The following is a 15,230-nucleotide window of genomic DNA, read 5'->3' as shown; positions in this document are numbered from 1 at the left end:
ATGGTCCGATATTCTCGTCCTGTTTTAACCGCAGCTGTGCTTCCTGTACCTTCAGATATAAGAGCATTATGGCAAAGAATCATCAACAGGATTCAACACGCGCTCTGAAATACTTACGAGAAGAGTAAAAACGTGTCTGCAACCAGACGAGGAACGAAATGTGACACCATAAAAACGTTCAGCTCAAACGTTCCTGAACGGCAGAAACTCCTTTAAAGCAGGACACACGTTGAGTTTTCAGCTCGGTGCGTCCAAACATGGAATGAGGCTGCAAACAGCTCGTTTCATGTCACTGTAGAAAGCATCGCAGTGTATTTCACAGAGCCAGGCGCAGCTCAAAGGTCCATCCACCGTTAGCCCTTTTTTAGCCTCATCACCTCCGCGAGCGCTCAGGAAAAGTTGGAACGTCGACCTTTGACTTAGATTTCTGCTGGAGGGGAATTCTTCATGCAAACAGATGCAGGGTGAACACACACACACACACACACACACACACACACACACACACACACACACACACACACACACACACACACACACACACACACACACACACACACACAGACCGTGGTTTGCATACACAGCTCTACTGTTTATGGGTGTTTAGGCCGTGAAAGATACACAAGACAGAAAAGAAAAGTGCTTTAACTTTACAGATAACACAGCAATTAGCAAATCCGGGGCCCCTGTATCTCTGTTAAGAAGGGCACACACACACACACACACACACACACACACACACAGGACCAAAAACCAAAAACTAAACAGAAAACATAACATCCAGCACGTGTTTCTGGTTCCAAACATTTTACACTGTCATCGTTGCTTCATTTCTACTCGCTGGCTGCATCGCGGCGTCCGTCCTCAGGAGTCCACTTTGCCGTACGTCCCCTCCGGCGGTCGGTAGCACTTGGGAAAAGCCATCAGCTGCAACATGTTGAAGGCATATTTCCTGCATCTAATATTCTTTTGAACGTTCTCAATCCGACATCCTTCTCTGGTGGTCAAATAAAGAGGGAGGAAAAGAAAGGAAACCAAAAAATGAACATGAATGACTTTTTACATGTTGTTTGCAGTGCAGCCTGAAAAGGTCTTATTCTTATAAACACGAGCAGAAAAAGGCTTCCACCAACACACCACTTTAAATAACACGACCACAAAATAGTCATTTAGGTTTGACTGAATGAAGTAATCGCTTGTTAAAAATACTAAATAAAATAAAACACATACATGACACATTTAGATGGTACTCTTCAAAGTATAAAGATCAGATTACTGGATTTCTCAGCTGGTAAAGGTGGAGCTTATCTTAATTTCCTTTGTCCTTCTGGGAGATCAATAAAGTTTGATCTTAACCTGTAATAAAACATCAATAATCTATTTGTTGATTACGTTTTGCACGACTCATCTGCAAAACAAGCAGGCCGGGACCAGACATTTCCGGAGAGAAGCAGATAAACGTTTTTTTCTCCTTCCAGCTCGTTCGGCTTCCTGCGTTGTTCGAGTTCGAGTCGTGCCTCAGCTTCATCAGCGTTAATTTAACTGTCTGACCCCGGAGTCGCTCGGTGGTTACTGTCATCGCGGAAAACACTAATTGCAGGTGGGAGCGCACAGCTGATGTGTTAATTACAGCCTCTCCCACTTTTCCCACTCCTCATCCTCCTTCAGCTGCTTCTTCAGACACAGTTAAGACAGTCATGGAGTTTCCTGTCAGCTTTTGTTTTTTTTCCAGCGTTCATGGAGTCTTCAGTGTCTGCCTGCTCTGGTTAATGTGTGATTAGTTGGCTGTACACCTGTACACCTGTGCACCTGTGCACCTGGCTGTACTGGCCGTGTCTCCCAGCCCGCTTCCCCCAAACACACAATAACTGGGAGGAAAGAGTCTGTTCAAATAATAAGCTGCTGTATTTTAGCACTTTGCAGCAGATCGGCTCCTGATCCAAACTCTGAGCGAGTGACGTCATAACCAGACGACAGACAGGTGAGAATATATCTCTATCCTGAACAGCCAAATGTAAAAGGAGCAAAATATTCCCTTTGGTCAGAGCAAGATAAACATCTTTACAGGTGTCAGGATGAGAACGTGAGCTGCTTTTACTGCGTGTGAGCACGAGGACGGGATTGTCAATACGCAGACGTCTGCAGCTGAAGAGAAAACAGCAGATGAAGAAGATGTTCAACTCTGACACAACATACGCTGCGTTTAGGGAAAAAAAATTATCAGCATGTTCAGCAGCTTTCAGTGGAAACTTTGGTGAAGCATGTGCTGTCAGACGGTGAACACGTTTCTCAGTTTGTTTGTGTTGAATTACGTCTTTTCAGCATTTCTGAAAGGCTCCGTGTATGTTCTTGAAGTGGTGAATCTGCTCATTCGTGCTTGTAGCGCGTTGGTTCTCTCTGAGAGGAGCATCGTCAGACGAAGGACACCATGAAGAAATGAACATTAGTGCAGCAGATGAGCAGAGTTAGAGGCAGACAGCGGAGGACGAAGTGAGAAAGGCTGCCCCTGAAACAGCCGAGTCAGCGTGTAGGAAAGACTCTGAAGCGTCACATCAGTTATTGATTAGAGAAAAGAAATTAGTTCTGCAACAGCAACACAGAATACCAAACGAGCTTCACTGCTCCTCCTCCTCCTCAGCTGATAGTACTTCAACAGTCTGAGGTACACTGAGTACACGGTAATGTCATAATCCAGTGAACGTGTGCGTACTGTATGAGTGCTATCTGTTAAAACACACACACACACACACACACACACACACACACACACACACACACACACACACACACACACACACACAATCCTCTGTGGCACTGGACCACGTTTTTCCAGCTGAGCTCCCGCAGGCCACGCCTCCTCCGGAGCTGCACACTAAAATATGTTTAAAATCCACGTTTGATCAGCGCCGCCTGGTTTCACAGTTCCATCTGCTTTTCACCACTGCTTCGTGCCAGATGTTTCATATGATGTTACACAACCCGTCTGGCATTATTCAATGTTTCCATTTCAACAAATCACATGAAAGCCAAAGAGAAATGATGAATCGATGCTGCTAAGTCATGTTTGTGTATCTAAACTGAGCTTATTTCTCTCCAGAGAGCTTCAATCACAGGCAGTTTATTTTGAGTCGCTCCCACAAACATCATCCTGATTAGCCCCTAGTTCAGTAACATCAGCGCCTGTTCGAAGAAGCTCCTGAGCCTTTTTGTTTGTTTTTTTTTTTAGGAATTTAAGTTCACACTTCTGACATTTCTGATTTTGAATATTTACATTTTTAGTAGGAATTGATGGATTTGGGGGCTGCGTGACAAAGACGGGGAGGCACATCAGTTGGTATTGATAAAAGTATTCATGCTGTTGACAATAAGAAAACCATAGATTAATGCCAGGCTTATAAAAATTTAAAATGGCTGAGAGTCAGATTAAACTTTATGTATATCATGTGTGCAGTCAGTGCAAACTTTTCTTTGTTATTGTCCCAGTTTGTCTGAAACGTTTCGGGTGCATCAGGAAAGACTGAACATTTAATTGCCGGTTCTTTAACTTAATACCATCTGACTGAAATCAGTTTTCTCTAATCCTGCACTACTGCTCAGGGATTAACACCCTATGGCTCACATTAAACCACTCGCGCGAATTAGCCTCACGCGAGAAAACTAATCAAATCACATTACCGCCGCTCAGAAAAGAATAGCCAGCAAACACAGAAGAAAGAAGTGAGTAGAGATGGCATTGTCAGCAATTTATTGATATTTTGCAAGCAGAAAAACAAGACTTAAAATGAGCCACACAACCAGTAAGTGGGAGCTAACGAGCAGCAGGGCAATGGGGTAAAAGTGTCGTGACGCTGGTTTGTTCTCTGTCACGGCGCCAGCCTCAGGGTCCTCCCACTGCCCAATGTCTCCCTGGGTCGGCCGACTGCAGGGGCGCCGATCAGGGTGAAACAGAACGAAGAGACAGATCAAAACGCTGCGGTGTTAGTACAGTCTAGATGGCGTCTAAGTGGGACTTCAGGCACAGATTGAACACTTGAGAGCCGGTGCAGGCCGGTGCCAGAAGGCCCACTTAGACACAGAGCCATTAGCACAGACTTCACCCCGACAAGCCAAAGACAAGAGCAGAAATGTGAGAAACAGGCTCACGACAAGCTGAGATGGCGGCGGATGGGGAGAGGAGGCATGCGGTGTGATGTGACAGAGGTTAGGAAGAAGGTGTTTTCGTCACATCTGATCCAGCTGATTCGCATTCACTGAAGTCTCCAGCGTGAGAGTCAGGTTGCAGCTGTTCAACAGGTTTGTTATGAAAGGTAACGCTTCTTTTCCAGTTTGCTTTCATCTGCTGATTTCACTTCATCCACAGTGGGCTCAATGAGGGCAGCACCCAAAACACAGAAAACAGCTCCTTCTTCACAGTTACAGAAGAAGAAACAGACAAACGCACACCCGGAGGCTTTGGTTCATGATGGCTCACCTGCCAAGAAGAACAGACTGAACCAAGTGGAACTAAATGGTACGCTCTAAATCTGCACGTGTTGTTTCACGCACAGACCAGCAGGTGATGTGAACGACAAACTTCACGATATCAAACTTCGGCTTTGAAATGCATTTGAGTCATTAACTGCAGATGACTATTGCTGAAAAAATGTTGCCTCGGTGTGACGAAGAGTCGAGTCATCGAATCTCATGTCTCATCAGGCCTCTGTGCTTCTATTCAAAACAACAAATCAATTAACGGACAAATACGAGATTCAGATTCTCTTCAGTGCGACCAGCACTGTCAGCTTAAACGCCCACTTTCACCTGCTAAAACAAAGGAAATAAGCATCTTTCTTCAACATCACTGACTCAGCAGGAAAGCAAAGACTATTCACTGAAGGAAGATGTTACAGAGACAGTCAACCAGACGTGTGGCCCAACAAACCCAACCGATAACGTCCTGAGTCGTGACCTAAAGCACAATTCAACATGAAGAAAGATGAAGTGATGCTTTCTGTAAACGAAATCCAAAGTGGTTCCAGTGAAAGTGTCTCTGCAGCTGATCTTCTGGTTTGACCCACAAACACAGACGTCTCAGGCCAAAGCTAAAAAGGTTGGAGGAGAGATTTTCCTCCTTTCAGTCAGAAGTCCCTCTAATCATCCTCGACCAGCTCACTTCAACACTGAATTCATGTTAAAATCTTCCTCTTACGGAGGTTTGATCAGACCCACGGCCTTCGTTTGAACAACTTAGACCTGCTTTTCAGAGACTTTCAGACACTGGCTGTTCTCAGTGGGTGAAGACAAAGTTGGATGTCGCTTCATGTGGCTTTCACAGCTAAACTGCAGCGTCCTTTCATCCTTTTACTCAGCAGCACTAAACTGCCTCCGACATGCATTTCTAAAAAACGCAGCACAGATTTTTACTCCGCCTGATCGTGAGCACGACAACAAGAGAAAAGTGACATCGTGCAGTTGAACAAGCTCCTGCTGCGGCAGCTGTATGGCATATGCCCAAATGTTCCAGACATCAGGAAGTGATAATAACAGTCTGCGGCACATCAATTAAGAGGAATATTTTGGTGCAACAATATCCTCATTACATTCTCCTGAACGTTTACACATGTTCCCACGGCTGCTTACATTCCTCCAGCTGTAACTGTCTTATCAAATGAAGTGATTACAGATATGAAAACTGTGAGAAAGAACACATGAGCTATTCAGGGTCCTCTGTTATTCAGGGTGATCAATCTATCTGCAGTATTCTACAGACTGATTATGCAGACTAATGTATACGAGAGGATCTGAGGGTTCATCTTTTTGGGATTATTTTATTTCATGGTTTTATGTTTGAAGAAGCTGATCTTCATGACTGGTTTTTGTGGTTTTCTTAGATATTCTATGTATATATGAGGTACATCATAACTCACTGCCATATTTCATAACACAGTTTTTTACGTAACTGTAGATTATTAAAGGTTACTCAATTCAAACCTAATTCACACCCATATCTGACCCTGATCAGCTGCAGAATGTGGAGTGACTGAGCCATCCATCCAACACAGCTGCCATCAGCTGGCCTTCACGGGTCGCTACCGCAGACATGTCAGGTGTGCGCCTCACCAAAGGCCTTAAATTAGAACTTATCAGATTTAGACAGATGCAGATGGAGACGTTCAAAGCACAAACACTTAAGGCAGCAGCGTGCCTGCAGCGCTGATGGGAACATGCATGGTTGCTTTTGAGTATGTGAGTATGTGAGGGACGGTGGTGATGGTGGAGGGGACGTGTGACAACGTTCACGACGGCACGTCCAACAGTGACACGCTGGGAGGAGGGGGTGCAGACTAAACGTACACTCATGTGTGATGAACAGCAGCTGTGGCTCAAACTACATGTGCTGCGGGTGCAGGTTATTCATTCAACCAGATGTTTTTAATGACATGTCTGTTTAAGGATTACAGGACGCCACTGAGAAATCTCCAGAAAAGTCTGTGAAGAGCCGGTTCTTCTGCAGTTTTCTCACTGACTCCTGGCAGAATCTAGCTATGCTGATAGTTTTGGTTTGATGAGCTCAGACTTTGAGACACAGAGGAGGTGAAAGGTATTCCTTTGTGTTGTGTTTGGTGGTTACTCTCACTGTGGAGCATCCAGAGTAACCAGACACTGTCCCTGGAAAGCTGCTACTTCAGTCTCTGAGCAAATAAAACCAAAGCTGCATGGCGACATTCTGCTCGATCTAAGCAGGGAACACGTTGGGCATCGGTTGGAACAATAACCTGCACCCAGAACTGACTTCTCCTCCATCGGCGTCTTACCTCCGCATACAGTCCAGAGCACGGATGAAGAAATCCTTGCTGAGCTGGTGTTCATCACGTAGGAGGGCACACTGCTCTAATGTGACAGACATGGACGTCCGGTCTTTGGCACTTTTACAGCTGGTGAACCTGATGCCATTTAACCTCCGGCAGATCTGGAGGGAAGTGGAGAAACGCAACGATTACGTGCAACATTAATGCAAAGTGTCACAGCTTCACACAATTATTATTATTATCGGTTACAATGACCCTGAACAGAACGAAAACTTAATCATGATTTCACACAATATTCTGTCCTGACAGACTTGATATAACTAAGACGTTTTGAATAACATTAATAATTCATTACCATAGATGAGCAAACGTATGACATATAATAAAGACCAATTTTCAAAGCAGTGAAATCAGAATATCACTGAAACCCTAATCCGCTCAATACTTCTGGTTATGACCAAAAACATGTAAAACTACTGCTACTACTACTACTACTACCACCAAGCCTGATTGCAAAAAAGTTGGGACGTCATGTAAAATGTAAAGAAAAACTGAATGCAATTATTCACAATCAAAGTGTTTTTACAGTTTTACAAAGTGTGACGTGGCCTGCCAGAAATTTACTGCTCCACATTTATGTTTCAGACACTCACTCACTCTCTGCACTGCTTACTTTCTTTCAGTGTTTTGTGTAAAACACTTTGTAACATTGGCTTTGAGATAGAAATACATAATATAAATACAAATATCTTTATTATCAATGTGCAGAATGTTACTTTGCAGAGTGGCCAGAGTAGTTTACAGCCCTGATTCCAAAAAAGTGAGGACGCTGTGGAAAACATATGAACGGAATGCAGCTTTCTGAAGTGTTCCTGAGCACGAAACATAAATAAAACCTGATTCAGTCATTAAAAAACAACCTGTGTTTACTGACAAGGTCAACAAAGTGTTCCCTGGTCCATGTGTTCATATCTTCATCCATTCATATGTTCACAAAGTGGTGGACCTCGCTCCATCCTCGCTGTGAGCTACTTTCATACCCAATCACGATCCTCTCACCTGTTACCAATGAGCCTGTTTACCTGTGGAATGATCCAAACAGGTGTTTTTGGAGCGTTCCACATCTTTCCCAGTCTGTGAAATGTGCTGCTGCATCAGATTCAGGATAAGCAGATATTTACAGAAATCAATGAAGTTAATGAGCTCAGACTCTTTGAGCTGTTTCCAGTTGAGTTTATGTCAAAAAGGATCAGCTAATGACCACATTCAGCTTTATTTACATCTTTCACAGCGTCCCAACTCATCTGGACTTGGCTTATTAACAAATGCTAACATGCTAATTTGCTAAGCTAAGACAATGAACTGAGTAAACGTTATCTCGGCTCGGCATCAGCACAGCAGCACCAGCTAGTACGGCGTGTCTTGTTTTAACAGATGCTCACAGCAACGTCCGTGAGAACGTGTCGAACAATTCACTGATGCTGAATATCAGGTAAAAGGTCAGCGTTTACACGGCGTCCTCTTCCAAAGTCAATCCATCATGCTCAGGCAGTTACATTTTGTTCAGCTCAGTGCTCCCATTAAAGCCCATTAAATATCAATCTGTCAAAGATGTAACACTAGAGTACATCCGCGTGTTTACAGATCACAGCGATACAGGAGAGAAAGTTCATTTATCCGGTTCAGAGAAAACAGAAGAGCAGAAAGTCACAGTAACAACTCTGCTCACCGTTCCAGCAATCCACAGTATCTCCACATTCTTCCTCTTCTTTGTAACTACATTCTGGCCCAGGGTTTCAAGTAATTCCTTTATGTCAGTCTGCGTCTGAAAACACGGTAGACCTGTTCATAGAAAACACACAACACACTGCCGGTAAGCGCCTCTGTTTCCTGTTCTGTTCTGGTAAGAAAGGACAGCTGAGCGCAGGCTGAAGGCAGAGTCAACAGTTCACTTCATACCTCTCACACTTTGTTTTATGGGACTGAAATCCAACAGCTGCTCATTAACTGGTGAAATGACAGTGAATACTTTGTCCTCGTGTCAACTCCACTCACTGCACGTAATTGCACACACAGCAGCTGCTTTGCTGCAGCAGTAAACCTGCACAGATTCTGTCTTTGGTAAAAGAAAGGAAAACGTCGTGCACTTACATTCTAGTGGCACCTTTTCACTTAATGATTTGTAATAGGCCTCTAACATCTCAAAGTTCTTCTGGTTTATTCTTTCTTGGAGGGAGATATCTCCAAACCTGAGAGGAGGACAGAGAGAACAAAGGCAGTCATGGTAGAGCGTCACAAACACTGAAACTATCAGTCGAAGCCACAATAACAAAGAGCTTTTTAAATCATACTTTAACCACATTTGCCATGTACACTATATACACACTGTACATCAAAGAGCAAAGAGGCAAAGCTTAACTTAAGGTTTTGTATTAATGTAAGTCACATTCAGCTCACTGCGGCTGTGCTGGAGAGCGGCCTGCATCATCCTTTCACACGGCGGCTGAGATACTTCCACTTTACATTAATGACATATTAAAAGTGTGTTTGTGCAGAGCGACTGAAGGCGGCACGCTGTATAAACATCTGTGTCCGATGAGCTCTGGACTGATTGTGATGTATCAACAGAGGCCTCTGGCTGCAGGGCACGGCCTTCTTTTGATGGAAATCTGTTTATTTTTCTCTCGTTCACGTCGGTTTCTATTTGTTTTGTCAAGATGCCTGATGGTAGATTCATTAAATGAACTGTTGCTGGTGAAACGGATCGTGGCTTTCACTCAGTGGGTCACCAGCTGTTATGTATCATTGTGAGAATCATAAGAGAGTAAATATGAGTGGACATGTGACTCAAAAGTCTGCCTCTACACCAGGCTCACCCACTTCATTCAACAGGGGGCTGCTCCTGTGTTACACCATTATTTATGCTGTAAAGATTATGTTCACAGATGCTTTAGAATAATCATATTGTACTGGGCGCCTGTGCTGTTGGTGAAGGCAAATCATATGCAGTGACCTTCATGTCAAAGCAGGTGATTCACAGGTGGCTGCATGTCCACATCAAGATAAGAGCAGATAGAAGAGTAACAGGCTGGGCAGCTGATATGCTAATATGATGCTAATATGACATCTTAAAGCGACCTTACAATACTTTCAGGTGGATTAAAAAAAATCTACAAAATTGTGTCAAACAGAAACAACTAAAGTGGAAATAATCAACGTGCAAAGCAAGGTGCATTCCTAGAAACAACCACGCTGCACAGAGGCTGTTTCCAACCTGACGCACGGCAGGTGTCACACTGATTGTCCCAAAAAGACACTCGAGGCTCACACTCGTGGCCAAAGACTCCAGACTTGGACCTGCATGAACTGACTCGTGAAGATCTCCAGCCCACACACACTAAGCAATACTAAAACACAAAGTAACTTGTACTCTGAGTAGTTTTTTGACAAAGTACTTTGGTACTTGTACTTGAGCCATATTCTACAGGACTGATTGTACTGTTGCCCGAGTAAAGATTTCCTGTATTCTACCCACCACTGGATAAAACATGAAAAAAGATGCTTTGGTGGGACTAAACTAAACACCTTGAACCAATTAACATACATAAAAGCAATATAGTAAGATGTTAAACAATTTGTCGCCTATGAGGGAAAGTGAGTATGTCGTTAGCGTGCTGCACAGAAGAATTATTTTAATTTACATAATTACATCTCTGGGTATAGATGCACTTTGTAAGACTGAGGAACACAGAATAAGCCACGCATGACTTCAGATCTTTATGTGATACTGATACTTTATGGCCACACTGGCCTCAGTTGACATGTCCTCACCTGGAGTGCAACAGACTGGGAAGTCTTCAGAGTAAACAGAGTGTCTGCAGTACCTTTCTGCTATAGTTTGCTGTTCATTGATGCCCACGTTAAACAGCACCGGGAATACTCGTAGAGGCTTGCCCTCCTTGATCTCCTCTGGCAGGGTCTGGAAAACCAGTCGTGGTAATGGCACTTCGACAATGAAGTGGTCTCTGAATGCAGGGAGAGAAAAAAAAGACACTGATGGTAAGAGAGATAGAACGATCAGACAGCTATTCAATACGCTTTGCAGTTTTGGAATCTGATAAGTTTGGGAAGTTGTACAATTTGACACTGACGACAGGCCTGAGCAAGCTGTAGAACGAGAGACTGATGTGTGCACATGCATGAGCGAAAGAGATTGTAAGTGTGTGAGACAGATTGCCTCACAGATTGACGTGGAGGGGGTGGGGCGGGGCTGGAGGAGTGTATCATCTTATCACCACTGGCATAAAGCACTCAGCAGCCAGCTCGAACACGCCAGCGCCACCTGGCTGTGGAAACATCCTACAGAGTGAACTACTGCTTTGCTGCAGGGAGGCGGAGGGGATTCATGATGGTGGCTTCAGCGCTCCACCCTGCTGCTGACATTACTTCAATCACAGGTGGACTAAAGTTCAACAAGCCTCACAAGTCAGAGCTACTTCCTCATTACCGGCTGCACCGCGTGGCTCAGTACCACACAGCCATTTCTCCATTTTGCTGCTCACTCGGGGCTCAGTCTGGCTCAAACAGCGGACTCCATGAAGCCCCTCAGCACCAAGCTTTGCTATCATTTTTAAGCCCAAACAAACACATCCACTGTTTGCTCCCCAAGAGCCCAATAAATCACATATACCTACAATAATTATGGTCAGAGGGGGGACAATAAATACTCTATAAGAAGACAATATGCAAATCTCTGCCCTGCAGTCTGGACTTGATTCACTGGCTGTATGTGGAAACAAACAGCACCAAACAGAGCAGACAAACATTTCTGATTGGAGAACATTAATGAGTGTCAGCTCCAGTGCGTTTACAGTGACTGAACTGTCCTTATCTTTGCTGATCATTACACACTATAATTAATAAAATCCTAATTTATCATGCTGCTCATGAACTAAGAGAGTTTAATCTCAGTTCACCTTCACATCTGCATCCACACAGTGTGATCAACGCTCCATCTGGAAGCTCTGGTTGCACAAACACTCGGCTGTGGAAATAATAAATGGCGTTTCTGTCTGTGTGAAGGTCCGGGCGTGGAAGAGGAGGCGGCGAGCGGCGGCACGATGAACAGAGTCTTGTCAAAGAGGAGACGGCTGCTGCTCTGCTGTAACTCATTAATGTTTGACTAAAACCTTTGCACAGTAAAGCTTGCGTATATGGTACGACACTGTGATGTCTCTCAATGTCACAGACTCCTTAATGCATCACTGGACTGATTAACACTCTGCCAATTCAGATTTTAACTTATTCATCAATAGAACCACCTGTGATATAAACACGTATTAGCCTTTATTTTACTGGTCCTGTCATTTCTAAATAGTTTCTCAGTGTGTGTTTTGACATAAAACAGTGACAATATTCTGACAAACTACTCATAGCTGGCAGTCAGTGATATGAGAGTTTAAGAAGCAGCAGGATCAAAAACACTGTATGTTTATATACTAAGTTACATTTTAAGAATTTTATACACTTAGTAATATTCTTTTCTCTTAGTTTGTCATTCTCATCCTTATTCTTCTTTGTTGTATAGATAATTTCCCAAATTGGGATCAATAAAGAAACAGTCATCTGTTGAACTTTATTAACAACATTTCAGTCCTCAGACCTTCACGGGGTAAAATTAAATAAAATGACACACTAGTGAAATAGTTGAGCTGTGTTCACAAGTGGATTTTGACTAAGACAGGGTTATCTGGGAGTCTAACAAATGAACGCTGATGAACAATGATCAGTACCAACGACGAGGTCCTTCTCCCTGACCCATCGGGCCCTTTCTGAGAAATTATAAAGAAACTATAGGACACCTGAAATACAGTCAATTAAAGTAGCTGCTTATTTTAATGCTCATCAGGGGACCCGCTGACAGCCGACAGCTGTCATGTATCTCACTGCTGCGGCAGGCTGTGGTGCTGAAAAGCCTTTTCCATATGCCGTTATCACAGAGACTAACTGAACACGCTGAAGCAAATAAAGAAATGATGATGTCTCACCGTCGGCCACACACTAAAGGCTGGAGGTCACTGAGGTCATCGGTCTTGGCCTCTGTGATCTGGAACACGACTCTCTGCAGGTCTGAGATTCCCACCTCCATGTCCTCCAGCATCCCAATCTCCTCACCTTCAACAGTTAGATAAAACGACATCAGCGGTGCTTTGATTCTCGCTCGTCACACATCCCGTTAGTCACTGAAAACGAGGCGAGGGCGGCTCACGTTTTAAAATGACAGAGGGATGATGAAACATGGAAAATGTGGATGGTAAAAATGGAGTTTTTCTGACCAGAGAGCTGCATCGTGAGCTTCAATAAACCAGCATGAATGAGAGCTTTGATCGTGACAGTGCAGGTAACTAGAACAGGTGTGCTCTTATCTCACAAGGGCCTCCCCCTTAATTCAGTCTCCATTTAACCTACACCAGGAACATTTATAAACCTAAAGAGATAAAGGCGCCTGTAATAAAGACATTAAGCCAAAAAAACCAAAACAAAACAAAACAGTGCACTGACTCATCACCCTGCTACATGTTGTGATTTGTTCCAGCCTCACAATCACTAATTACACGATCCAGGTTCACCTAAACCAAAGCACTATACTAGATCTCTTCCTTTCTAGAAAACAAATAAAAGCCAGCAGCTGTGTTCAGTGTGTTTCCAGTTCTGATTTAACTTTTACAGGTTTACTCACTGTAGGTGCTGAGGAGGCTCTCAAACTGGGCCACCAGGCCAACCAGGTGGAGCTGCCTCAGGAAGCCTTTGTCCTGCATTCCTGCGTACAGCCTCATGACAAACCCACAGGCTAAGGCTGCCAGCTGAAAAGCAGAGGAGAAAACACACACACACACACACACACACACACACACACACACACACACACACACACACACACATTGGAGGAGAATTTCTTTTAAGTTGCCCTTGGCATAAACAGCTGATCACCCCCAAAAAGAATGTATGTTAAACAGGAAAGACAGACTATGCAGGTCTGAAATAATTCAGTTTGAGAGTGAGGAGGTCAAACAGCCAAGAGGCTGCAGCTGCAGGTGTGTTACACGCACCACACGTTTGACCTATGATTCTTTACTCATGAAACTGCAAAGACTCTGTCAGACAGCAGCCGTTTGTTTAGGTTTGTAGATAAACTGCAGTATGGATGGAAGCTGTGGGAGTAAACAGAAAAACGACGCTTCGAGAGGAATTTGGAGTCTTAGTGCATGTGAGCATTCAATGATGTGTTTAGTGCTGTTTGGAGAAGCTGAGTTTGGACTCTGGACCACAAACATGGATAACAAAGTGCTTCACCGTTGAGCTGGCAAAAAATGTCCCAGTGCTTCTTTGACATTTGCATTTACAAACAATCAAACATGGAGGTGTTTTGCACGTCTGTAGTAAATGTGTTAGAAGAGAAAAACCTCCACCTCAGGTGAAGTAAGACAAGTGAACTGAGGAGCTGTTTGTCACCTCAGTGTGGCCACCTACTGCCTGACTGAAGACCACGTCTCGCCTCTGTTGGAGGAGGAGACCCTGTGGAATGCTGCATGCTGCCTCCTGCAGGAGCACAAAGGTCATGGCTCTCTTCGCCTTCTCCACCACCTCCATCACACACTCCTTTAGCCTGGTCACCGCAGGACGCAGCTGCTCCCTCCAGTCGCCTGCGCAGAAAGAAAGGATGGCGGACAAAGAAGGGCGGTGGCGTAGATAGAGATGAAATGAGAGTTAGGATGGATTAAAATATGACTCCACGCTTGAGTTCTCAGCCAGACACAACACACTGCTTATCTGCGACGTGAAACCGGTTCAGCCATTCGTGCTTCCTGGAAAACGGGGAGGAATTACAGGAAAGAAAATGCGAAAACGCAGATTTCATGCTGCTTAAAGGAAGCTGTGAGGAAACTCTCTTAAAAAACCAGATGCAGTGTGTGGGCTGGTCATGACAGGCACACGGCAGCAGTGTTTCTTTACCGCTGGCACAGCAAATAATGGCAAATGACTGTTCAAGGCACGATCCCACTTTTGACTTCTGACTCAGTAAATGTACTCCTCTTACTTGAGGTACTTTGCTTTCTGTTGGACACTATTTAAATATACTGTGGTTCATGTATGTGCAGCAGTGCAAAGTGGAAAGGGCCCGTGTGAAGCACAGATCAGAGGGTGTGGTGATTATAATAAATAATAAGAATAAATCCACTCTGGAGCGTCACATCGCTGGTCTCGATGCTCTGAAGCAGCTGTGCCAGCCAGTGAAGTATGACAACAATAACTCTGAGCTCCTCCAGGAAATCATAACGTTGTCTGGATAATGGCACGACGTGAACACACGGCACCACAAATCTGCAGCCACAGACAGATGGCGTGGCTTTTTCAACAGTTAATTAGTGCCATGATGAAAGA

General features: G+C 44.2%; 1 protein-coding gene across 3 annotated transcripts in view; it reads right to left on the bottom strand.

The window, feature by feature from the left end:
• Nucleotides 1-717: 717 nt before the first annotated feature.
• Nucleotides 718-15,230, bottom strand: part of inpp4b (inositol polyphosphate-4-phosphatase type II B) — a 123,469-nt gene continuing 108,956 nt past the window's right edge. For 2 of the 3 annotated variants that reach the window (XM_076728137.1, XM_076728139.1), the window contains 8 exons: nt 14,319-14,491; nt 13,528-13,651; nt 12,836-12,962; nt 10,673-10,813; nt 8,940-9,037; nt 8,518-8,630; nt 6,795-6,949; nt 3,639-3,919 (listed from right to left, as the gene is read on the bottom strand). In XM_076728137.1, the coding sequence (XP_076584252.1) occupies nt 3,745-3,919; nt 6,795-6,949; nt 8,518-8,630; nt 8,940-9,037; nt 10,673-10,813; nt 12,836-12,962; nt 13,528-13,651; nt 14,319-14,491 (1,106 nt within the window). In that variant the 3' untranslated portion in view covers nt 3,639-3,744. Of the gene's footprint in view, nt 998-3,638; nt 3,920-6,794; nt 6,950-8,517; nt 8,631-8,939; nt 9,038-10,672; nt 10,814-12,835; nt 12,963-13,527; nt 13,652-14,318; nt 14,492-15,230 lie in introns of those variants that run through there. The other variant, XM_076728138.1, reaches the window with a different exon arrangement.

The sequence above is a fragment of the Chaetodon auriga genome, chromosome 4, assembly GCF_051107435.1.
Source record: "Chaetodon auriga isolate fChaAug3 chromosome 4, fChaAug3.hap1, whole genome shotgun sequence".
In the NCBI taxonomy this organism is placed as follows: Eukaryota; Metazoa; Chordata; class Actinopteri; order Chaetodontiformes; family Chaetodontidae; genus Chaetodon; species Chaetodon auriga.
The sequence above is the reverse complement of the archived record's forward strand: the minus strand, read 5'-3'. Positions and strand labels throughout refer to the sequence as shown.